We start from the raw sequence: 25,121 nt of genomic DNA, 5'->3' as shown, positions 1-25,121 counted from the left end.
CTACAAAGTAAAGGACCAATCCTAAATGTCCGCGACTTCGCAGTTTTAAAGAGAGTATGGAGATGTATGAAAATAAAAGTTTTGCATAGAAATCATCCACAATAGAGTAAGATTGAAAAAAAACTAGACCTCTGAACTTATAGTCACTAACACTTACTTCCTATCAAATACAAGCTCAATTTTCATTTCACAAAATTAATTAATAATACTAAAAATAAAAAATATATAACCCTAAAGTGAAACCAAACCATTTTGCAGATTGATTTAACAAATAAGATAGTCAAGTAACAATAAATTACAAGAAAAATTCTGTACACAGTACAGTTGTAAAAAGAGAAATAAAATAGAAAGAAAAATACATGTTTTAGTGTGAAAACTGAATTGTCCTTGCAAGCATTTGCGTAAAAGCCCTCATGACCACAACCTAGCAAAACTTAAGATTGAAGGTGTTGAACGTCCTCAACCATAAAGTAATAGACACAATTAAAAAAACAGGATTGCATTTGGCTGTTGACCACTGGAATACTGCGACACAAATCTCTGCAAGCCGACATTGCTTTTCATCCAATAAAAGCTTTTCAGTGTTGTAGTTGTGAACCTTGAATGAGATAAAACAAGTATGTAGATTAAAATTGTCACAACATGTTGAAAGAATATTTGAAAACATATAATATAATTTGTAAGATTTTATTTTAATCTTTATTTTGAACAAAAGAAATCTCGATATCAGATGTAACGTATAATACTAAAAGATAAGACTAATTGGAAAAGAGAGAAAAAGTAAATGTATTATCTTAAATGCAATATTTTAAGTAATTCATACGTCATTTAAGTATATTATTTACAATACAAAATTACAAAATCATCATACCTAATTTAAACACAAGTTTTATAGAGTAACAAATTTGTAAATATCAGTTTCGATATATAATAAGAGCATAATTAATCATGATTCATGAAAATTTGCAAAAAAAAAAAAAAATATATGACATTGGAATCATTAACATAGATATAGATAAGAATAAACTTAGTTTCTAGACATGATAATGGGTAGAATCACCCCCTTCGAAATGAGTTTGAAAAAAAAAAGAATTTTCTATTGTCTTTGAGTGACAATGGTAATTCCAAGATTAATAAATGCAAACTAAGTGATTAGCTTACCCAAAAGTAAAATTATGTTGAAAAAAAAGAAAGAAAATGGTAGCAATATTAACAAGCACAATTAAGTAGAATCTTAGCTTTTAAGAAAAAAAAATAATGTAAAGTAGTTTGTCAAAATCATTTAAATTGTATTGTACAATTTTAACAAAAAGTGAAATTTAAAAGTAATGTGCAATTAAAATAAGTTATATTTAGATTGAATGAAAAGATTAATAGTAATTTAAAAAAATATTATGCTGATTTGGCAATATCTTTAATATGAAATTTCCCTATTGGTTTGAGATTTTTATCTCCAAGCAAGTAGATTAGAGGCGAAATTTTCTTTAAAACAACATTTTCCACGAATCTCGGCGCCAGTTTGCTAGAAAAATAATTAGCTGCCGATGATTGCACAAAGTTCTTCCTGTATACAGTATCTCCTTCGCTGTATTGGATTGATTTCCTCCTGAGATTATAACGTTTGGCGTTTCTAAAGAAATTAGTAAATAATTCTTCCTGTACTATATCAAAAATAAATGGGAGTTCGAGTAATTTGTTAGTAAATTTATCTTGCTCGACCATGTTTGGTTGACCAGAAGTTGCATGAGTTGGTACATGGTGAGGAAAATGAAAGCGACCATCAAGAATGATGTCTCTTCCATGTAACAAAAAATAAGGGGAAAACTTAGTGGCAATATTTACTGTAGAATTCAGCGCTGTTTGTACATGAATCACATTTTCTGACCAAAGACGCTGATTCTTACCAACTAAAATGGCTAGAGAGGTATTTATGGTTTGATTATAGCGTTCCACTGTATTACTCTGTGGAGAGTAGAAGGCATTTAAGAACAATTTTGGAACGTTATATTTAGCTAAAAAAACTTTAAATTCTTTAGAGATGAACTGCTTACCATTATCCGCTAAAATACAAAAAGGTACGCCGTGCTTCAAAAAAATTTCAGACTCCATAAATTGAATGATAGGTTTTGAGGTTGCCTTTTTCAAAGCCTTTAACCAAACGTACTTTGAAAATACATCAACCACGGAAAGAATAAACATAGCTCCATCCATAGCTTTGGGGAAAGGTCCAATTAGATCAATCGACAGCGTTTGTAGCGGTCGATCTACTATTTTAGGATTTGTCATCAAACCTGAAGGTGGTTTGGTGCAATGTTTAAATTTCTTACAAATGCTACATTTACCAATGAAGTTAGTTACATCTTTAAAAATTCCGGGCCAATAATAGTATAAAGCAATTCTTTTAAACGTTTTATAGATACCTAGATGAGCTAAATTAACATCACAATGAAATTTATTAATTAAATCTATCCTGTCAGGAAACTTAACACATTCCTTCCAGTTTTCATCGCTAAGTGGAAGATCACCTGCTTTAAATCTGAAAAGCTTATTGTTAAAAATTTTAAAACGAGGGAACTTAAGAGGATTTGTACCACATCCTTCGAAGTTAAAGCCATACCAATCGTCTTCAGATTTTTTGTTTAGTGCTGCGACTAGAATAGTGATGCCCTGTCTTTTGGCACTTCAAACAAATAATATTTGCTGCTTGAGTGGCGATCGGTTTGCTGGTATGCCTATTGGAAAAAGTTTTATTTGCTGTAGATGAGGGAATGCAGCTCTGTTGAACAGCCGCCACATTGCCTCTATGAGGTTTGGTTCTCGTATCCGCCTGCGCTGTAGTAGTTCCGGTGATACGATCCACGTTTTTGCAGCAAGCCGATAGTTCTGTAAACGACTTCACTTCCCGAGCTATGACTACCGCCTGGTATTTAGGCAGTAGGCCTTTCTGTATAAAAATTAACACCTCCTCGTCTGTGTACCTGGTTCCTAAGCGATTGGCAATTTCCTGCATGCTAATAATGAAACTCGTAACTTTTTCATCGTTACGCTGCTTGCGAGTTTGAATTTTGTTTGCCAAGTCAGTGAGGATTGCCACATCCTCAAACTGTAAATATAAAGCCGTACGCAATTGCTGCCAGTTTTTAAATTGACCTTTCGTCATGCGAAACCACGTCAAAGCCTCTCCCTTCAACAAGTCAGGAAAGCACGCTAACAACATGCTGTTAGGAGTATTGCGACTCTCTAACAGCTCATCTATCCGCAGCACGAATTTGTGTACGGAAGATTCCCCATCGAATGAAACGTTATACGATTTGAGATAAGACTGGTGGAAATTGTGTGAGCACGCCTTTTGCTGAAATTCTGGATTGTCCTCTTGCGAGATATCTGAAACGATCTCCGTGCTCTTCTTTAGCTCCTCTCTAGCTGCAATAGAATCATTCCACGTTTGCGCCTGATCTTGCATCAGCGACAGTTTATCCGCTGGTTCCAGACCTCTCGCAATCAGAGCTGACCTGAGAGTGCTAGACTTCCATGACTCCGCCATGCTGATTGGAAGCTGTGCAACAGTATCCTCCATTGTTTAATAATAAAGTATACTTGAGTATGTAAAAACAATCAAACTGCTAGACAGGGAAACTACACACGAATGTGAGAACACGGGCGAAGACCACAATGAAAGTAGTTGAAAACAACGAAAAATAACTCACAACAACGAAAATGATTCACAACAATGAAAATAATTCACCACAATGAAAATAATTCACACCAATGAAAATAATTCACACTAACGAAAATAATTCACACCAACGAAAATAATTCACACCAAAAATAAATGACAACCCCTGTCAAATGGGAATACAATCGCCGAACTAAACTTAATATTGTAATAAGTAAATCTGAAAGAGTTAAATAAAAGCAAATATAGCTTGAAATGCTATCTATTGCGAAAAAAAAAACAAGCTGTAAACAAAATAAAAACTAAGTTTCCAAAAAAAACTAAAAATCTGTAGAGCAATTGATGAACCTTCGACGCGTTTCTTGAAGATTGACACACTAAAAGTTAATTACTGCTGACCTAGCAATAACAATGACATGTGAACAATCAAATTTAAAAGAGACACTTAGCTTTTGCAAAAATCCTCTGCGATGTATTGAAGGTGGGCGAAATATGGTGATATCCGTCCTTTCTAAGTCAAGAAGAATGATGAAAATGATGTAACTTATTTTTGTAGCCCTCTTCGAGGTTTAATTTATCTGAAAAAATATCTAGGTTATTTCCTTTCTAAATTGACTAAAATTAAAAGATGTGCTCGAGTAATAATGTTATAGCATTTTAGCTTCCCATCTGAGAAATAAACTATAAGCAAATTAAATATTAAATAAAATGCTTGTATTTTAAATGATAATTAATAAGAATGCAGAGAAAAGAGAAAAAAAACTCTCGTGAGAATTATTGTAAGCAGATTATAGTAGTTTGAAAAAAAGTAGGTATAACCTCTGCATAAAATGATTATATTTTTGTAATGGTAATGAAAATGCTTGAAACTTTATACTGAGCAGTATCTATTGAACAGTAGGTATAGATAATATAACCATTAGCTTATTTTAAGTTACTAAAGTTTACAAAAAACAGTTTAAAATCTACTAGGAATAATACAAAGATTTATGTATATACACTAGGTAGGTAAAATTAATGTATTTTAAATGTAAAGACATTTGTTTAAAAGAATATTAATAAAGCATTTACAAGAACTGGGTTTTGCTAAGACCCAAAACATCCATTAGGATCGGATATGGTCAAAAGAAAAACCGAATGCCTAAATAGGGGCAATTAAAAAAGGTCTAAGTAAACAATGTAATAAAATATCAGATACCTAGAACTAAGTGGTTCAAAACAATAAAAATGCAGCAAATTTCTCCAACTGCAATAAAAACAATACAAAGCCAGAATGCTAAGAAATACCCGTAATAAAACCGAGGGTTTTAAACCTTGAGTTAATGTGTTTCTGTGCAAAATAAACTGCATTTTAAATAAAAACACATCCGTTTCAAATATTTAGAGAAAGCAATAACAATAAAGTTGTAAAAGTCCCAAAACTAAATTGGGGTGCAATTAAGAGGGTGAGCTAAATGTGACAATAGGCTAATAAAAATAAACCCACTACCTAGAAATGGTAAAGATTTTAAACAATAACAAATAAATGCGGTGAATTCAAAGAATTTTTCTCCGAAGTGCCGTAAATATAATTGGAAAGCAGATAAATAATATTATTTAAGTGAGAGATACAAAAACTAAACAATTGTTAAGTGTGGAAAAAAAAACCAAGGGTAAAATACATAATGACGGTTTCAAATTACTCTGAAATGCATAAAGTAGGTAACGACCTTGTTTACTATTTTTCTATAATTCTATTTTGTCCCTGCCTAACTACTTGCAACAAAATGTTAAGAAGGTTTTATACCTGAAATGGGTTTTTGGAAGTAATAGGAATATACCTACATGAATGTTTTCATAACTACACATTTTGACAAAAATGACGGTTATTAAATTTTAACATTGCCTTAACAACAAAAACTTTATGAAAAAATAGAATGAGATCTACGGAAATAATTTACGCGGGAAAATAAATTCATATACCTACCTACGTAGTTTATCTAAAAAATTACAGTCGAAATAATAAGAGAAAAATAATCAAAATGAATTGACAATCCGCCATTACAACAAAGCTATCTAACCATGATATTATATTAAATAAAGTTTGCGATGACAATAATTCCTAATATAATTAAATGTAGACAAATCTACCACTAAATTGAAACTTACTAAAAAGCAAATTAGAAACATTTGTAACAAATTGGATATTTAAAAAAAAAACATATTAATACCTACTGATTATGCTCTATAATAGAATATCAGCAAGAAAAGATAAAAGACCATGAAATTAATTATGTTTATAACCTCATCTAATAGTTAATTGAGAAAAAACTAGGTCTAGTAGATATTCTAATCTGCTAAAACTAAACAATACCCTCACTGACGCTAAAATTGATTAAAATTTTAATAACTAAGTTTTAATTGAAACTTTTAAATATTAAACTTATTCAAACAGAAGATTTATCTAATTTAATATGACACTCAATAATATAAAACAATCACTGATTTAAAATAATAACTAATAACCAGAAAAATAACCACCAAGCAGATTTTGCAATGAACAATGCCGCAAGCTATCTACAAACCATACACTTTTTATGAAAAATAATTACTGAAAAGAATATAAGTTCAAACATAAGATTAAAATAAAAGTTCAAAAACTTAACAAAAATCAAACCACTTGTAGACACTAAGGACAATGGAAGCTAGTATAGAAAATATATTAAAGAGTAGGTATAGATAGTATAACACAATTAACTTCTGAGATGTTGACACTTCGAAAAGTAAGACTGAAATGAAAGATGCGAACTGCCCCGTACCTAATATACAGTAAAAATGCAGTGCCATGTGGAGAAACTAAAAATCTGCGTTCGAAGCATCTACGGCCTCAACAAACAAAACTATATGAATTTCGCTAAATTATTGATATCCTCTATCAATATTTAATTGGATGTTAGAAAATAAACGAACAATGTAGCTAATATAAATAATCAAGCGAAGATAATACAATGCACTAACTTTAACATAACATGAATTAAGTATTTTTGGCTAAGAAAAAATATATAAACCTAGCATTATTTATAGAATACAAACTAATGCATCTTTAAAATAGTTTCTAACCAAAATTTGAGAAAACACAGAACCAAAAACTATGTTTAGATAGGATTTGCGGTCAAGCATTTCATTTTTCAACGGACATTCATGAAATTCATAATTCAAACAATTCACTAAGAAAAAATACTATAACAGATTTAATAACTAGAGTCAAATGCCGTCGGACATGAAAATTTTCTGACTAACAAACCTAACAATATAGATTATAAGTCTCCTTCTAAACTACAATATTCCCAACAAAATTATATATACACTGTTCAAAAACTAATATGATGATAAAATGTAATAATGCATTAGTAAAAAAAATACAACATAGAAAATATCTAAGCGAAAAAATTAGCACTGCTGAAATAAATATACAAAAATATAGATTACAAAATAACCTAACATAGTAATTAAAATATCTATCTCCGCAAGCCAAAGATCACGTATCATCCGTTTTATAAGAATAAAAGAAATTATTTAAGAGAATAAAACAATTGACAAAGTCTCAATTAAATTAAATACAAGTTCCACTGAAAAATCACACACAATTGACAATCGATGTTAAAATAGTTCAACAATCGGTCCTAAGTTGTAGCGCCAATTGTAATATTCGCTAAATTATGGTGAATAAATATTGAATAAAATAGAGGAGAGAATGTGTGAATAAAAATATAAATTGTAGAAATTGCAAGTTAAAGGTAGAGCATGATTAGATTTAAGCGTGAATAGTAAAATCGGATAATTGAATTATTCAGGGCCATGAGATCGCGCTGACAATTGTATGTGATTAACAGAGAACTAGCATCTATAAAATATGTAAAAAAAGGAATTTAAATAGACTGAGAAAACTATGTATAAAAGAGACTTATAAGTGTGTGATAAAATTGAATTGATAAAAAGGGCGCCAAGTGCTGTCTAAGTGTGTACATAATTAAATACCATGTAAATAAAGAAAACACTAGATTTAGAGATAACAATAGTTGTTTATTATAGGCAAAAAAAACATTAAATTTATTTTGACAAGTATAACAATTGAAATTAAGGAGACTCGGTGATCTTTTTTATGCGAAGACATGCTATTCTACAAAAAAACATTATAAATAAAAATAATAGGGTACTCATCTGCTCTGCATCCCTTCAACTTGTAGACACTGAATTTTAGAAATTAATGTTAATAAAAGTTCAATAAAAGTGAAAGAAAAACTGATTTTTATGTGGCCGGCGTCCGTCCGGCCATGTACAAAAAGTAGGTTAAGTTGAAAGAACCATCCAGTTGAGAAGTCAGGGTAAAAGTGAACGAGATCGATAAAGGTGCAACCCTCCTGTCCGCCAAAGTACAAGTAGGTATCAGCAACGGCCGCGGGGTGGGGGTTTGTGTGAAAGAGAATCGATCTTGCTTCTTCTTCTATCGGTGAGAATTTACCTACTCTCAAATTACGTATAGGTACGTATCCACAACGTGACATGTGGTTAAATCATTTTACTGTTACCTGTATAGGTATTTCAAAGTGTTTTGATAAAATATCGTAAAAAATCATAACCCATTAACCTACATACCGTTTCATCAGTCATTGTTGTATGAATCCGCACTTCAGACCGCTTGATTTGAATACGTAATATAGTTAGTTACCTAGCGATAGAACCGACGCACGACGTTTCCATATTAGGTTCGAATCTCTGCTGGCAACTTTTCTGAAAACATATGGCGCCTTTGTAATACGTAATGCGCTCGGTATGCGCCCTCAATTATGTTTTTTGCTTACTAACTATTACAAAAGACCATGGTCGGTGATCTGATCATCTATGAATGGAATGATTGCTTTTAGTACCATTTTTTTTTCGATTTGATTTGTTCGGTTTATTTATTTATATCACGAGTATCACGAGTTTTACCCGCTTTGTTGATTAAAACATACATTGTCATATTAGGTATGTGTAGAAAGTTTTAATAATACCTACCTCCGATAAAATAGGGCGTACTCGAGACAATATTGTGAAATGGGGGATCTCTGCTTCAAAGCATTGAACATGGGTGCTTTTGCTAACTTCTGGAGTGATATGTCTAAATGGCAGCTAAAAAATTCGATTTACTATCATAAACAAATATATTATAAATATATAATAATAATCATTTAGAATAATATGGAGTAATCTTTTAGAACTATTACGATAGGTACTAATATTAATTGATCACAATAATCCATGCTCTTGATCCATTGGTGGATGTGGGTGTGGTGTGGTTAACGGAGTCGCAGTTATGTAAAATTATTAATTTCAATGAGCCGACTGCTTCCAAGACTCGACGCGTTTGTCGGCATTTAGTGCAAATCAATCATATCTCTTTAGAATAACGGTTACCTATGTAAGCACTTCATTATTATTCCAATTGTTTTTGTTATTAAAAAAACACCTTGTTCAATTTTATTTAGTTCAAATCTATCTATGATACAATAACTCTCTTGCAATGCTGAGTTAACCCCTTATTATCTGACCCCAGAAAAACTTGAAATTTCTTACATAGCGTGACTTAAACTATTTATAGATGGTACCATTATACAAATTATTATTTGGTCATTTTGGTTTATGGGTCTTACAACCTTACGTGGTCATTCTTGGAGAACACTCCTCGCCATAACGGTTATATGTGGAATTAAAAAAAATACTTTTATTGCCTGTCAACACTAATGATTAAGTGGTTGTAGTATACCTATTTAGCATATCGATATATTGGAGTCTTTTCTTTTATATTGATTTGTGACGTTTGACATGTAGTATTTTTGTTATTATGTGTTAATGTTGTTTTTTTGTGATGTTCTTTAAATTTGTTCTGTATTTTCTTGAGTTCACGAAATTGAATATCAGCTCTATTCAACTGTTCACTGACTGGCTGTGGACATATTGTTTTTCTGGGAGCACACGTCTTGAAGACAAACTGCTGTCATTTGCTGACGAAGTGTCGGCAGTAACACAAAGAAAAATAAAATAACTTTGTGATAGACCACAACGTTCATAATGCAAATAAAATGCCCTTGGTTCCAAATGGGTTAAAAAAACTGTCTTGAGTAATACTGCAAGAGCCATGATGTCATCTCCATTACGTTTTGCTATTTTTTTGTATTCCGATAAAGAAAAGAGACGAAAATGAAGGTGCGAGCGGTATGCAAACATTCTTGATAATAAATGGCGCCCACTTAATTCGCGAATGGGGCACACAACAGATGATTCGTCGAAGGTTTTGTTCGTCTGGCATTGACCGTGATTTTATGACATCAATCATATCGAAGATTGACATAGTTATATTGTCTCTAATCATTGTCATTGACTATTGTATTCGTTAGCAACCGTTTTTAGACATAATGATTTTGATGACTTTGTTTATTTTGATATATATTATAATATATGCGTATATATCATAGTCTTTATTTCTCTTTTATTCATTTCCAGACATTTTTCATCTCTACTATGTTACAAACAATAGTTTTGAATCACTTAAATGAATAAAATTTTGTAGTTTTTATTTTTAACAGGGAAATAGTCGAGAATCAATAAATTAAGCGTACAAATGCAAAAGGTGCAATTAGACAGTTTTTCCGAGTGATTATGTCTCTTCGATTTTTTGTCTCGATATAACCGTTCTCAGGTATGTTGAGATGATATGATTTTGTCAGTACGAAGGGGATTCTTGTTTGACCATGTCTGCTCCTTAGTTTGAGTATATGGACGCCACACGGCGTCTTCAAGAATCTATTTCACTCGCCAGTTTTCTTGCGTCTTCCCCGGGGAATTAGGATGTTTCAAGACTGCAACCCTCCACTTTTTTTTTCTAAACGGAAACTTTTACAATTTGTTATCGAAATCGACGGACTACGTCCCACAAACGATCCGATGTTTACGTACGCTTGCATGTAGGCATTTTGGAACTATGTGGGGGGACTTAAACCAGTTTTTGCACTGCGACCGGTCCGTGAATACGCCCAGAAGGCGCTTATGACGTTTGTGCCATCTGATCCGAATCACGAACGTAATAAAATGCACACAAATTATCCGGTCTAATTTATTATATTAATATTTTGAATATGATTTTTTTTTGTTTCTATTTTGCTTCCGGGCAACATTAAGTTCGTGGGTTGTATTTTAAAGCCCACTTTATCATTTTAAAATATATATATAAAAGTTATGGATAATATTGGTTTTGTTTCTGTATTAACCACGATTTGTCTTGTTTGAGTTTTGGTCAAATACGTTAGGTAAGTCCATATTTAGAACGCCATAAAAACAAAACAAGTTAATAGTTGAAATTGATTTATAACATGCCTAAACCAGAGCTATACCTACATAGTAGTGGACCGAAGACGTCTTGTAGTTACTATTTTTAAATGTTACTTTGTACTAATTATTACCATTTTTAAATCAAAATTAAAATTAACGAATTCATTATTTATTTAGATTCGAAGCTCTCCTTAAAAGACATTTTTGTCTTCATCCACCTTTATTCTAATCCAATAAATTTAATCTGCTGGTTATGTAATTTTATTAAAATATACAATAATTTATATCTGAAAGTCTTAAAAACTGTAAAATATTAAATTTAATTCAATATTTTATAATATATAAAATTATTAGTACTATCGACCGAGGGTACATGATAGAATCTATTTCATTCGAGTTATTTTTTGCGACCCGACTGTATTCGCTGTCAGTGTGCCTTTACCATTGGTTTGCCCGTTTCGCTAAAAACGACTCAAAAGAAATTGCACAAAGCTTAAATCAATTATAATAATATTATATTACGTAGATAATCTTAGAACTTTATACAATTGTATACTGATGTAATGTTACGATGCGAATAATGTTAACTAAACTGATTTGAAAAAAATATGACAAAGGAGTAATATTATTGATATCCATCTATTCTTGGTTATTAGATTTAAATTTAATTCCGTGTCGATTTACTTAGCAGAATAACCTGTCCTCGAGAAGTGGATTCAGGTAGGTTTCTGTTATGTAGGCGTTTATTAAATAATTATTAGATGGCGGTCTCCTTGCATTTTATTATGTTTTTTTTATATCGAATTACGCCCATGCATTTCGGCGAATACTGTATTTATTATTAATATGCTGGTGTAACTACTTACCTACTGCAATTAAAAAAAAAAACATTCATTGGTTATTATAATCATTCTGGATTACCCGGATCCAGAACTGCTGCTCCCCAATTAGGTAAGTACTTCAAGAATACTGGATTATTAGAAATCACTCTCCTATAATTCAATTATACAGAACGAAGAGCAAACCGCTGTGATTTCTTATCCAATTGCTGCCTTCTCATATTATCATACAGAAAATATGGCGGAGAATTTCTTTTAGAAATAGAGGGGAAGTCCTGGGGTCTGATGAAAGTGTGGAACGGCTTTGAAAGTATTTTGAAAAATATTATTTTAGGCGGGATTTCTAACTGACTTAATTCTCTTTTAAATATCTTCTTTAATTTCGACCGTTTCAAACTCATGTATACGTACAGAATTTTGTATACTTATATTATGCAGCATAGTACAGTCTCCATCCATGTGACGTCATGTATGGGTATTCATATATTGCACGACATAAGGGAAGCATATTCTAAGGGTGTAAATTAAGAAAGAATTTGGAATATTATAAGTGCGTTTCATGGAAATTAGATGCCGCGTTAACAATGTGTGATATATATGTCATAGTTAGCCGAACTGATATAATGCTTATAACAATACAAATAGTAAATTCGCATCTAAATTGAAGTCAACGATAGAAAGTGACAGCTTGTCTAGACTAGCGACATCAACGAACGTATTTCTACGTGTAGATATTTGTGAGCATTACTACGAGACGTCGTATTGTTTGTTGGGTATGTACCCGACCGGATGGTCGGTCGGTGAAATGCGAAGAAAAACAGCAGGCGAGTGTCGGGTTGGTGTGTGTAGTACGTATGTGTTTGCGGGGGCGGCCTACCGTGACGTCAGGTGGTTATGTTCTGCGGTGCGCCTGCGCGGAACTCGCGAACCGTGATAACAACTCGGAGCTTTGCCTTGTAGTTTAATAATTATCATTTTTTTTAAGGATTCATGTGGAAAATATGCTTATTGGTATGGTATGTACTTGATTTGTACATACTATATTATAATACATTGTAGTTGAAAACTGCTTCGAATTTTGACTAATTTTTAAATACTTGGCACCTTACAATGTGAGAGCAATATTCGGGAAGGTTCAACAATGACGGGACCGATTAGTCCGGGTGACAATTGACAGATAAACTTTCATCTATGTTTTTGTTAAATGCATGAGTATGTATGTCCTATATCATGAGTGAAAAGTAAAATATAACTAATATTCAATTGTCCCGAATATGTGGTTTAAAAGAAATCAATACCATCCCTCCGACATAAACCCCTTCATATCACAGATCTTCAATAATATATTATAATTGAAATTTAATGCTAAATTTACCCCTTCATTCCATGACGCTGCGACTAGCACAATGTCGCAGTATTTCCCTCGTTCCAGTGGTACGTCCCGAGCCTATGTAGATTTCTCTTGAATGCTTTTTACGAGACGCAGAAATGTAGTTAGCCTGGAGAGCCAGAGGGTCACGTGCACTCTTGAAAAGAATGAATACACGGTGACAGCTCAAAAACAAATAACTGTGAAAGTCTGAGGCAATATACACTGAAATATTACCGAGATAATATTCATACATTATTTTTTAATAGACTCTACAATCCGTTGTTACTACTTCCATGGTCTGGGTCCAAATACATATTGAAAAAAAAACTACATGTGTTTTGCAAGACTCGGGATTTGAAACCGAGACCCACGACTTTACAAGCTGACACATTACCGTTGTGCTGCGGAAAATTGTTATAATATGTCACGCTAGACTACTCGGATATTTGTGTTTGTGTCTATGATTCTCCTATGTGCGTGCGCAGCGAAGAGCATTGGGACTGGCACGTGTGATACGGCTCAGAAAATCATTTATTGTTTTGCCTCACCTGAACAATTATTGTACTTAGTGTTATGCATTGTGATTATACATCTGAGAGCACTTTCTTCATTTACATTACATTATATCACCGTGTTCGATCCTAAGGGAGTCATATGGGCCTTCACAGAGTGGAGGTTGTATTGAACAGATTTTTGTTTTTGTGAGAAATGAATGTTAGCCACTCGTTCAACCTATTAGATCCATACTCTGGGTCCAAATAAACATTTCATTGAAGAAAAAAAACGTGTATAAACCAACACATTACCGCTCTGCATTGCGGGCGTGGGTGGAACAGAACTTGATTGACGAGCCTAAATATATGAGAGTAAAGCTGAAAAAAACATTATTAACCTGACTTATGATTTATTCAGACGCAAGTCATTTCGCAATGCAGATTCATTAGTAGCAAACATCACATAAAAGTTTGTCGTACAATACTTATTTAGAATAATTAGATGAGCAATCACAAACAACATTACTTAACACGTCGTCGACACAGGCCGCCACCTTGTATGTAGCCGTTTAGGTTCAATGCCCAACGTACATACTTATTTTCTATTTCCCCGAATTCTAATGTTTACACGTTTTGGAATCGCCATTAAGTGTTGTAATACTAAAAGTTGATGTGCATGCCTATAGTAATAGTCAAAATACATTGGTGCAGTAATGTAAACGAATGATTACGCGTATAATAATATGATAAGATTGAGTATTTGATCATTACATATGCGAGATGTAAACTCGAGTAAGTCAAAATTAGGTGGAAATGACTTTTACCATGTTAAAATAAAAAAAACGTCTTCGGAACATCGACGGAAAATCCTTTTTGTGCATTAAAAAAACCAAAAACTAAAATAATATTTTAAGACTAGAAAGAACAGAAAAAAATGAATATATATAATTATATTAGAAGAAAGTGTACGTACCTACCTTAAATATAATCACTAAAAATTACCATGTCTTGAATGCACGAAAAATCACTGATTTGTCTCACGTAAAGCTGTTATTATTTACCATAGTTTACATTTCGCATACAATACTTATAAGGCTGTAGTATATTTTTTATTTCTATGTCAGTTTCTCTGAAAATATCTGGAGCTATTATGGAAGGTCTTCATTGACTGTAGGAAGCTATTGTGTTTCAAAATAGGTACCATGACACTTGTCGTCACAATCTCGAAGTTAACACTAAACTTGAATAATAGCGGTGAAAATTCTACCACGCTAATAATTATGCTCGCAAATTCCTAGAGTCCACTCGGCTGGTGGAGATTTGCGATACGGTTATAGACCAAACGGTCTATCGGGCGTCGTCTTCCTTTTTGCCGTGCATGCGTCGTCACGCAGCGCGCTGGTGAGGAATTCCTGGAGACGACAATAATAGATGTCCAGCGGCCAAGAGTCGCAATCGGTGCACTCACTACAGAGTGATAATGCATCTTATTGAAATAATTCGCAGTGTCGGTAGCTTCGTATGTTCTAGTTGTGACAGGTAGCAACACATAAATAAGAAATGTTGTTGCCTATGTGGTGTCTTTTTACTAACTTTAAAATTCACATGGTAACAAATTCGAATCCTGTCTTGGTATTATTAATTATTATTTTAGTCCACATGTATGTTAGCAAAGATTCTTTACTTTTAAATTGTTTTACATTTAAATTGACGTATCTTATCTTGGTTTAACTTTTTCAAAGATCGTAATTATATCTTCATTTATAAGCATAGTAAAGATTATATTATTCTAGCTCACAGATCTTAATATGTTGTGATTAGGCTTGTTATTGGCCATCCATATGCATAGAGATATGAAATTAAAAACAATTTTCATTAATAAGTACTAGTTCGTTTTGGTTTGTGGAATACGACAATTATGTCAGTGTTTTACAACATTGCGGCGCCCGCCTGAAAGTCACCCAACGGACGTAGTGCAATGCTTCTAAAACGTGAAGAAAATATAACTAAGTATTGAATCGACAGCTATTATAGTGCATACGGTAAATATTTATTTTTAAATCAACAAGACTTGGTCATGAGATGATTACATAGTTTGTATATTGCGATTCGATAGGGGCCCTTCCCCCAATTAATCTAACCTAACCTTACCCCGACGATTCATTATTTAGATAGTATATTTTAGGAAGTCACAGTCATTGAAATTTTGACATGCGCATCTACTGACGTTTAAAACAGGAACCACTCGAATGTGAATAGTTTATCTTGTGGCGACTTGTCATACTAAAATCCCCTTTCGCGCTTCCGCGTTCGTTCCAGTTACCTTGAAAGCATTTTTATTTGTGTGTGCTGTAATTCATTTAGTTGTATTAATAATGCTTTGAAAAATGTGTAGAAGGATTATAAGCACAAGATTATATTTATATGTCAATTAAAAATATCCCAACTCAATGGTTATATTTCCATATTATGTCAAGTATTTTATATATCTGTTTGTATCACGCAAGTGGGGAATAATATGTTTCCATCCTGGTAATACTCTCACAGTAGGATTCGTTAACAACACGAGACATCAAGTCATCATCTCATTCTATATTCATGCACGAGATTTTGAATTTAGATCGTAGGTAGGTAGTACTAGTTATTGTTTTTACCTCGATTGACATTCTAGAGTTTTAGAGAGAGCTAGTTCCTTGTCCCAGTAATGGATAATTTTCCTAACTAATAAACGACGAATATTGTAAATATTAATTACTAAGGAATAGGAGTTGGGAAGCGTTGTGTAGTCAATATCAAACGAGATGTCTATGTACTTGGTATGGAAGAGAGACGGAATTACCGAGGTGTGACTAGAATAGTAGTAAATTAAAAAAATATTCTCATTCTCCCGCCATTAATTTAACTCTGCGTGAAATTATTCCTACGAAATTCAACGTAATGGTTGCAAATTAACGTGAAAATGATTCACTATCTTTGGATTCATATAAAATATTTTTTATGGCTTATTTTACGGATGCTTACGAATTCTTTCTTACTATCTATCTTTGATAATTATTTTGGACAGAATAAATAAAGTGTTTTTATACACGAGGCAAAGAAAAACTAAATAAAATTATGACTACACCGAAACATCTATATATTTAACAATACATTTTTTGTACCTAAATTTGTGTCTGTACCTTGTACTTGTACCTAAGTAGTCTGTTTATGTGCCTTAAGTCCCATTTCTTACTAAACTAAAAAATAATTAATTAAAATGAATCAATTCCATAAAAAAAATGTTAAAATGGATCCATACCACTCGCGTTTCTCATCGGCAATACGCTCAAGATACTCACATTATGTTAATCGCGTTAGAAACCAATGAGTTTGTGTTTAAAGCCGCCGTTTGTCGGTATCACAACAGATTAATAAATTTAATTCAGATAGCATAGCCTATACCGTAATACACTACATTTTTAAGCAAGGTTTTGAATGTGTGAGTGTCATACGAAAATTAAACACGTTATAGACGTGCAAACGTGTGTGTTGCAACCTTCAACTACACCAATATTGAATGAGCGTCAGTGCATCAACCGAGAGCGGTTGTCAGAACGAAGGACAAGCTTAGAATGACTCACTCTTGACACGTGTTTAAGTTTATCCCATAATCTTCAAAACTCGAGATCGGTTTCCTGTCACTCCACACCCGTTAGGTATTTCAGTTCCCATGAATTCTGTGTTCCCTGGTCGGTATACTAAACAGTAAATAAAATAATACTTCATGCATTTTGTTAAACCAACTTTTTTTATTTATTACCAATCGCGATTTATATCTTTATCCCAAACCGATGACAATTAACCGTTGATTTAATGCATATATTATTTTTCTTACGGTATATTTTTTGATAGCATGCATCCTGTGCAGTGTAATGTGTTGATGGCTCCTTTTTTGTCTTTACCGTTAAATTTTTCAACAAGTTCTTGAAAATATAGACTGTCGAGTGGGTAGTAGGAACATATAACTGATTTTATAAGCTCGGGATTTTTTTTGGATATCTTAAATAAATTGACAATGTGAACATCACCTACATTACAAATATACTATGGTACGATTGTCACGGGATAATTACTTATACAATTGGCAAAACACAAGTGGCCAATAATAAATATTTATTTTTGTGTTAACTGTCAATTCATGGTGGAACTGCATTGTAGTATTGATTAATTTAATAAAACGCAATTTTTTAGTACTTACTCCACTTTTATTATTTAATAATTTTGGACCGGTTTATCCAAATATTCAAAATGTTCCTCTGAGGCGGGTCTAGGACGATTTGGCGCCGGGACAACTGGACGCCACACAATTCGAAAATAAATATACGTTAGGTAGTTATAGGTACTTTAAAAAAATATACTTAATATTATTATTTATATTTAAATTATTATATTATGATTAAATAGTTGGTGAGAATTTAAATATGCACACGTAAATGATGATTTAATCGTGCATACGTTTAAGTTCCCAACGAAAAAAGAATTTTTTTATTTTATAGAAAGCCTTTAGGCATGGTAATTCTCAATCCGCATTAAAAAAACCATTATGTTAAGAGTAAAATGAATTAAAACTACCTAGTAGTAGATAGAAACTGATTAAAATTCTTCGTCTATGTTCTGTATACGTGTCTACGACAGTGCGGCGTCCAATTGTCCTGGCGTCCAGTTGTCCCATTCCCCTCTGAGGCGGACGAAACCGGTCCATATTTATTAAATAATAAAAGTGGAATAAGTCCCTACAAAAAAAATTTGCATTTCATTAAATTAATCAATATTAATAAATATTGCTTTGTATTGTCACAGTGATTATTCAGAACTATAAAAAATACCAAGTACAAGGCAGTGCCACTTGTCAACATTCTTGGATGTGGCTTAGCTTAGCTTTAACATACAGTATTTTGATTAAAATCACATTTAGACTTTACAATCATCTGTCCAGTTATATTATGAAAGTATCACATCATTTGTTTTATTTCATGTTTCTTTTCGTCAGTTTATTTTTCAAATTTAGAATTTGCGTTTACGTTAATCTTTTCTTTCACCGTACCCCATTTAACAAGTCTTCTCCGTGTCTCCTACACATGTACATATCTACTTATTATGTTTTCGCTTTTGCGTTACAGACCAATCAAAAAATAATATATATATATATATGAAGTAATGTTTAACAACCATGATACTTTATTTCTCTATTGTCTCAATTCAGTTTAGCTTAATTCTCTGCTTTTTTTATAAATCTAATTCTGATCATCGCGTATTTAAAGTTAGGTCTTAATTATTTTTAATTAAACAGTCCAAATCAGCTACAATTAACGGTCCGGTTTTTCACAAGTCTCATATTGTACGTCACAGTGTTTCTCAACCGGTGGTCCGCAGAAATTTTCTGGTGTTCCGCGAATTTTTTAATTTTTGAATGAAAATCTAATTGATCTGTCTTCTGATGCCACTCTGGTGTCCAGAAATAAAATAAAAACATTGGCACAATTTTTTTATATTACTGGAAGAGTAATAACCATCTCTTAGTTGTAAAACAAATTATTATTGTCCTCATTTTCGACTACATATTCATGTGAGAAGACTTTTTCGGCCATGTCAGTCGTAAAAACCAAACAGAGAAACCGAATGGATGTCAATGCAGCGTTTCGTCTCTCCGAAACAACGCTGAAGCTACGGATATCAAATATAGCGACGAAGCCGTGCAACGCCTAAAAAAATCAGGTCGTACTAGGTACCTATATAAATAATATATTTTCATTTCTGCGTTATCGTTCCGCAAAACGTTTTTCCTATTTTCAGTGGTCCGCTTGTGTAAAAAGGTTGAGATACATCGTTAATTGTCGGTGGACTTACTACACTATGTTTGCGAAATAGTGTAATTAACTTGCATGCCCGGTCGAATCTTCGAATCCTGTTCGTTCTTAAAAGCTCACGATGTATTTATGGACGAGTCATATTGCATCCGATAATGGCTTTTTTTATTTACAGCTACTTGCATGCTCAAAGCGTTTTTATTCTTCATTATTATATAATATGGCAATTGGTTTATTGAGTTGGTATATTATTACTTATTAGGTGGAGTCTTAATGTTCGAAATGTATAAATTGTAATCGGAAAATCCTTGAGTATTACTTATAATATGTCGGCAGAAAAATGCATCTCCATTTAATTAATTAATAGAATATTAGTAAAATTAATGTTCAAAGCTTTTCTATACAATTAATTTTGTTGTTAATTGGCTTATGATACACTATCAGGCATCAGTTACTACATACTAATATAATTAGCGAGTTTAATTAGTTTGTTGGTTATGCAGTGTAGTTGCATTTGAATTGAAATATAAACGTACATTTCTGTACGTAGTCGCTATAGAGCAAGACGGATCATAAATATCAATGTGGTAATCGCCAATATATATATATATATATCTATTATCATAATAATAATATCATACATAAAATATAATAAACTCGTAAAACAATTTGACTGCGGTTTGCATTTTGAAATTAGGAGATAATGTACTTCTTTTTCGCGCGGAATAGTGAGGATTGTTAGTTGTGAATCTCTTTTTAAATGAACTAATTATTTAGCGAGGTCCGTAGAGCTTTTTTCCTTTTGTGGAACCAACGTTTAGGTGACATCCCTCTTTCGCTTCGACCCTCCCGCCGACGACGAGCCGTTTCAAATTATTCTTTCCCATCTAGTTGTGTGTGTAAATAACTACTGCCTAAAATCTCTTTAGACAATATGGGCATATTTTAACTGGTAGTCAGTTTTAATTAAAGCCATAGCCAGTTTATTCCCCATATTTGAAAGAATTGGTATCTCAATCGATAAAATTGATCGAGTGAATTAATGTGTTTCCTTTTGTCTCTTCCATAGATCTCTGACATCGTAGTTGGACAAGAACCCAACGTGACGGCGAGGGAGGCCCTCCTACGCTGGGCCCGCCGCTCCACCGACAAGTACCCTGGCGTCCGAGTCAACGACTTCACCTCATCATGGAGGGATGGCATGGCATTCAATGCACTTATACATCGCAATAGACCCGATCTGATCGACTGGCGTAACATCAGGTAACATTTCAACATTGCATAATTATATTTCCAGCTGAGATATTTTGCCATTGAACAAACATTATCATGATATCATCACCCTTTATGAGGCGGAGCGATCATTGAAAAGTCTCTTGTATCCTACCCAAGGCTGGAATAAAGACTGAAATATAGACAGCTGTTTCAAAGTTATTGCACTGCTGAGTTGTCCCAATTCTCAGTCATGGAATAGACGTGGAAGAAGCAATAATAAACATATAAAAAATAGATGATTAATGCCATCATAGAGAATGATTGATTTTCTACTTTCAACTAAAGAGCATGCCGCATGCCACGATGATACCATACTTTATATATTCATTATTTTTTGTTGTGTTGTCCTCATTGTTAAAATAATATAGTATCTTATGATATAATTTTTACACTACTGCTTTTCTTGCATATTCTTCTTGTGTCAAAATATACAGCTTCAGTCATGTCCCGCATCTTCGTTTAATTGAGAAATCACTAGTGGTCTTTATTTTGTAACACTACCCATTCCTGGAATAAGCTGATAATACTTATAAGTTATTAATCATTACCATTCATTGGATGGCTAACACCATCGAAATTTTGTAATTAAACCTGTGCCATAATAAATATATTCGATTGTTTCTTGCAGAACTCGTCATGTACGCGAGAGGCTGGAGACCGCATTCCACGTGGTCGAGAAAGAGTATGGCGTTACTCGACTTCTCGACGCTGAAGGTAAGAAATTGATTCTCACATTTACTTTGTATAAGCAAATCAGTGGCGCACCCAGGATTTAATATTGGGGGGGGGGCCCAAGGAGGAGAAAGTAAATTAGTCCCATAGGCTCTTTTTCTTCTTCACAGCCTACCTACCGCTAAGATTAAAGGCAGTGTGAAACACTACATTAACGTTTTTCAAATTGTGTTTTAGTTGAAATTAAGGGTAGTTACACAGTGAATTATTGGCGATTTTAAATACATCCACATTAATAATGAAGCTGTCAAGTATCGACACATAATAATCAAAAAATATATTGCACAATTATATAAGTAATTGAAAATTTTCATGGCTATGAAATATAATAGCGGCGCCGCAGGCGACTTTTTTTACTATTAAAGCTAATTATTTGTGATGTGTGTTTATCTCACTTATCTGGTCAACCCGACCCGCCGGGCCCTCCACAGCCCGGGCCCCCAGGCTAGAGCCCTGTCAGCCCTCCCTATCCATGACCTACACCACTCCGGAATTCGAGTGGACACCGAGAATTTTTTTGACAGTTCCATTAGGGATTGGGTTTCTAAAAAAACTTGACATTAGTGTTTCGAAGTTTTTGTGTTAGAAATTAAAATCTAAGAAATTGTTCTAAAAAGGGTGCTGGAGAATTACAAATCATTTTTTTGCCAGTGTTTTTATTTGTTTAAGCCCAAAGGTTTATTGGTTTTCAATTTCAATGGTTAAAATCATTCTGATAATTTTCATGTTTGGGTGGTGTCTGGGCCCCTTGCCCCCCCCCCCCCCCCTGGGTGCGCCACTTTAACCACCTCACTTCAGTGTGAAAAATCAAACATTCGTACTTAGCTTCCATAGAAAATAAATGCAAAGTTTTTTTTAAAAATGCCTGTTTTTAAAGGTCTGGATTTGATATATTGGTCTATTACAGGATTTAGCACTGCGGTAATAAAACTATAGATTCCTTGTGTAAATAAAACAGTGCGTAGATATTATAATGTTAGGGTTTCTTGTCTTTGCGAGGGTAACAAATCCTTTTAATGAGCCTAACATTGACGGAGCACCATCCATACAAATTCCTCCATGATATTTTAGATTTTTCTAAATATGAAGAAATAGAATCAAAAACATCTTGTCATGTCGTACGCTCGGTGATTTCTTTGCAGCACAGATATTGATCCACTATTATGTTTTCATTTATGAAACGAAAACCTGTGAGGCCAACGGTAGACGCGTGCGATCGATTCGGCAACATCGAAATCACATTAGATCTTTCATCGGCTTTCATAATTTCATGAAGGACTTTTTCGGTTTTCGCTATTTCGCGGATTTTTCTGTTTTTATCACTATTTTCGCGATGCACTTGCAACAAGCCAGCGGTGCACCGGTTAAGAACCACTGGTCTAGAGCCACAATATTTATGCTGAATTCCACCGAAAAAAATGTTTTTTTTTAATTTACACCACCACCGACTGTGGTGGGCATGGCCCCCACATCATGAATGTTTGGCGGGCCCCCTTACCCATCACCAGGGTTAAGGGGAATGTGATGTTCTACAGTAGTGTTCCCAAATGGTATTCCGTGGATTTAACTATATTGTTAAATAATTCCCTTGAATTCTTGATTTGTCGGACCTCATATCATATTATCGATCGTTATCATACTATGAACCACTGGTCGCGACCCTCTCTTGTGGTAGCCAAGTAGCATTCGACCCTTCGATATTGGATAAATAACCATTTTTATTTTTATAGAAACACTAAAAATAATTGTAATATAAAAAGATACACGTGAATTATTATCATGTAGTTACGTATATCATATTTTCATCATACTTCATATTTTTTATGTTAATTTTGATGAAGTACTGAAGTAGTATAGCGCCACATGCGATTTTTTTTATAAAATAACAAATTTCTGGTGTGTGTTTATCTCACAATTAGACGAGCCGCCACGCCGGGCCCTCTTAAGCCCGGGCCCCCAGGCTGTAGCCCTGTCAGCCCATGGTGGTGGGTGTAGTCGTACTTTTCGCCGAATTTGTATCGTCGATTTTGGGTTTTTTAATAGTGAAGTTCCAAAATATTAATTGAAAATGGAAAAAAAAGTATTATTGCATTTAACTTATAGGTACACAAACCTACCCAACAGAACACAGCCTAATTTCTCGTTTATCGCACTTTTGTCTATTGCACTCGGTGTACACCACTCCGGAATTCGGATGGACACCGATAATTTTTTGACATTTCCATTAGAGATTGAGTTTCTAAAAAAACCCGACATTAGTGTTTCGAAATTTTTGTGTTAGAAATTAAAATCTAAGAAATTTTTCTAGAGGGTGCTGGAGAATTTAAAATCATTTTTTGCCGTGTTTTTATTTGTCTAATCTATTGGCTTTCAATTTCAATGTTTTTGGGGGGGGGGGGCCAAGGCCCCTTGGCCCCCCCCCTGGGTGCGCTACTGAAGCAAATTCATCACATGCCTTCTCCCACTTTATAGGTACTACAACCATTCATGTGATAATAGGTAGTTACGTTATTATTTTTGATTCAAAAATTGTATCTTAGCAGAAAATAGTAAGTAATTAGGGATTGCAATCCAGGAGAAAATTTTTAATTTCGGTATTAATATTTTTTCAAACCCGTGATTGGAAAGAATGAATGATATTCGTTCATTTTTTTTCTATTGTACCAAAGTCATTTAAATTATTATGAGTTTAATATTGAGCGGGGAAAAACTTTTATAAAATTTTAGGATTCTGTAAACCAGATAAATTAGACTTTTTTTCGATTCGTTTAGAAAACATGTTTTCATAACATATAGAATCGTAGTTACTACTCGAAAAATTTAAAATATGCTGATATTTGAGTCGATATTTTTGTCGGATATAATGACATTTTAAGAACTGAAATCGCATTTTACATCTTTGGACACTGGTCATTTTCTTTGTGTTTCATTGTTTTGTGAAAATACTTACGGGGTTTTTAATAAAAATCCCGAAACGTCGCGGTAGATGTGTCCTTAATATTACTAATCATCGAACTAATAACAATTGGTTCCGTTCATTTCGTATAAGACACGTTAGCGCATTAATGTGAATACGCTGTATTTTTCGTTCATATGATTTGAACTATGATTCTTGCCTTCCGAATACATGCTTTTATTGTTTTGTACACAGATTTATTTTTCTTCATGATTTCCTTATAAGTACAAATAATTACATACCTAGTCAAAAGCTGCATCAGAAAGCTTTCGCCTTACAAAATTTATTTAGATTAATATTGTGACCTGGTTATTTTTGTAGATAGGTATGTATATTGAAAATGTGGGTTATGAAGCGGATTAAAGAAAAGTAAAAAAAAAGTTGTTAACGGATTGACTAGTCTGCTGATTTATTATGGTCTGCAGTCCACCCCGTATACCGCACAACACGTTATATTGATCAAATGAATCTGTAAAGTTTTCAAATTTCACTCGATATGTATAATAAATAATGTTTGGCGTCTCACAATAAAAATGCTCGCCTGACCGTGAAATGCTTTCCGCTAACACTATATTATAACAAAA

The 25,121-nt window shown here is 33.3% G+C and overlaps 1 protein-coding gene across 25 annotated transcripts in view; it reads left to right on the top strand.

Moving 5' to 3' along the window:
- The window catches only part of shot (dystonin-like protein short stop), a 572,629-nt gene that overhangs the window by 351,890 nt on the left and 195,618 nt on the right, over positions 1–25,121 (top strand). For all 25 annotated transcript variants that reach the window (XM_085960986.1, XM_085960985.1, XM_085960962.1 and 22 more), the window contains exons 5-6: positions 20,644–20,837; positions 21,478–21,563. In XM_085960986.1, the coding sequence (XP_085817112.1) occupies positions 20,644–20,837; positions 21,478–21,563 (280 nt within the window). The remainder of the gene's footprint in view (positions 1–20,643; positions 20,838–21,477; positions 21,564–25,121) is intronic.

Source organism: Rhyacophila brunnea, unplaced genomic scaffold (assembly GCF_057557595.1).
Source record: "Rhyacophila brunnea isolate RB1 unplaced genomic scaffold, BYU_Rbru_1.0 scaffold_12, whole genome shotgun sequence".
In the NCBI taxonomy this organism is placed as follows: domain Eukaryota; kingdom Metazoa; phylum Arthropoda; class Insecta; order Trichoptera; family Rhyacophilidae; genus Rhyacophila; species Rhyacophila brunnea.
Note: the sequence above shows the minus strand (reverse complement) of the source record. Positions and strands in the feature narration are given on the sequence as shown.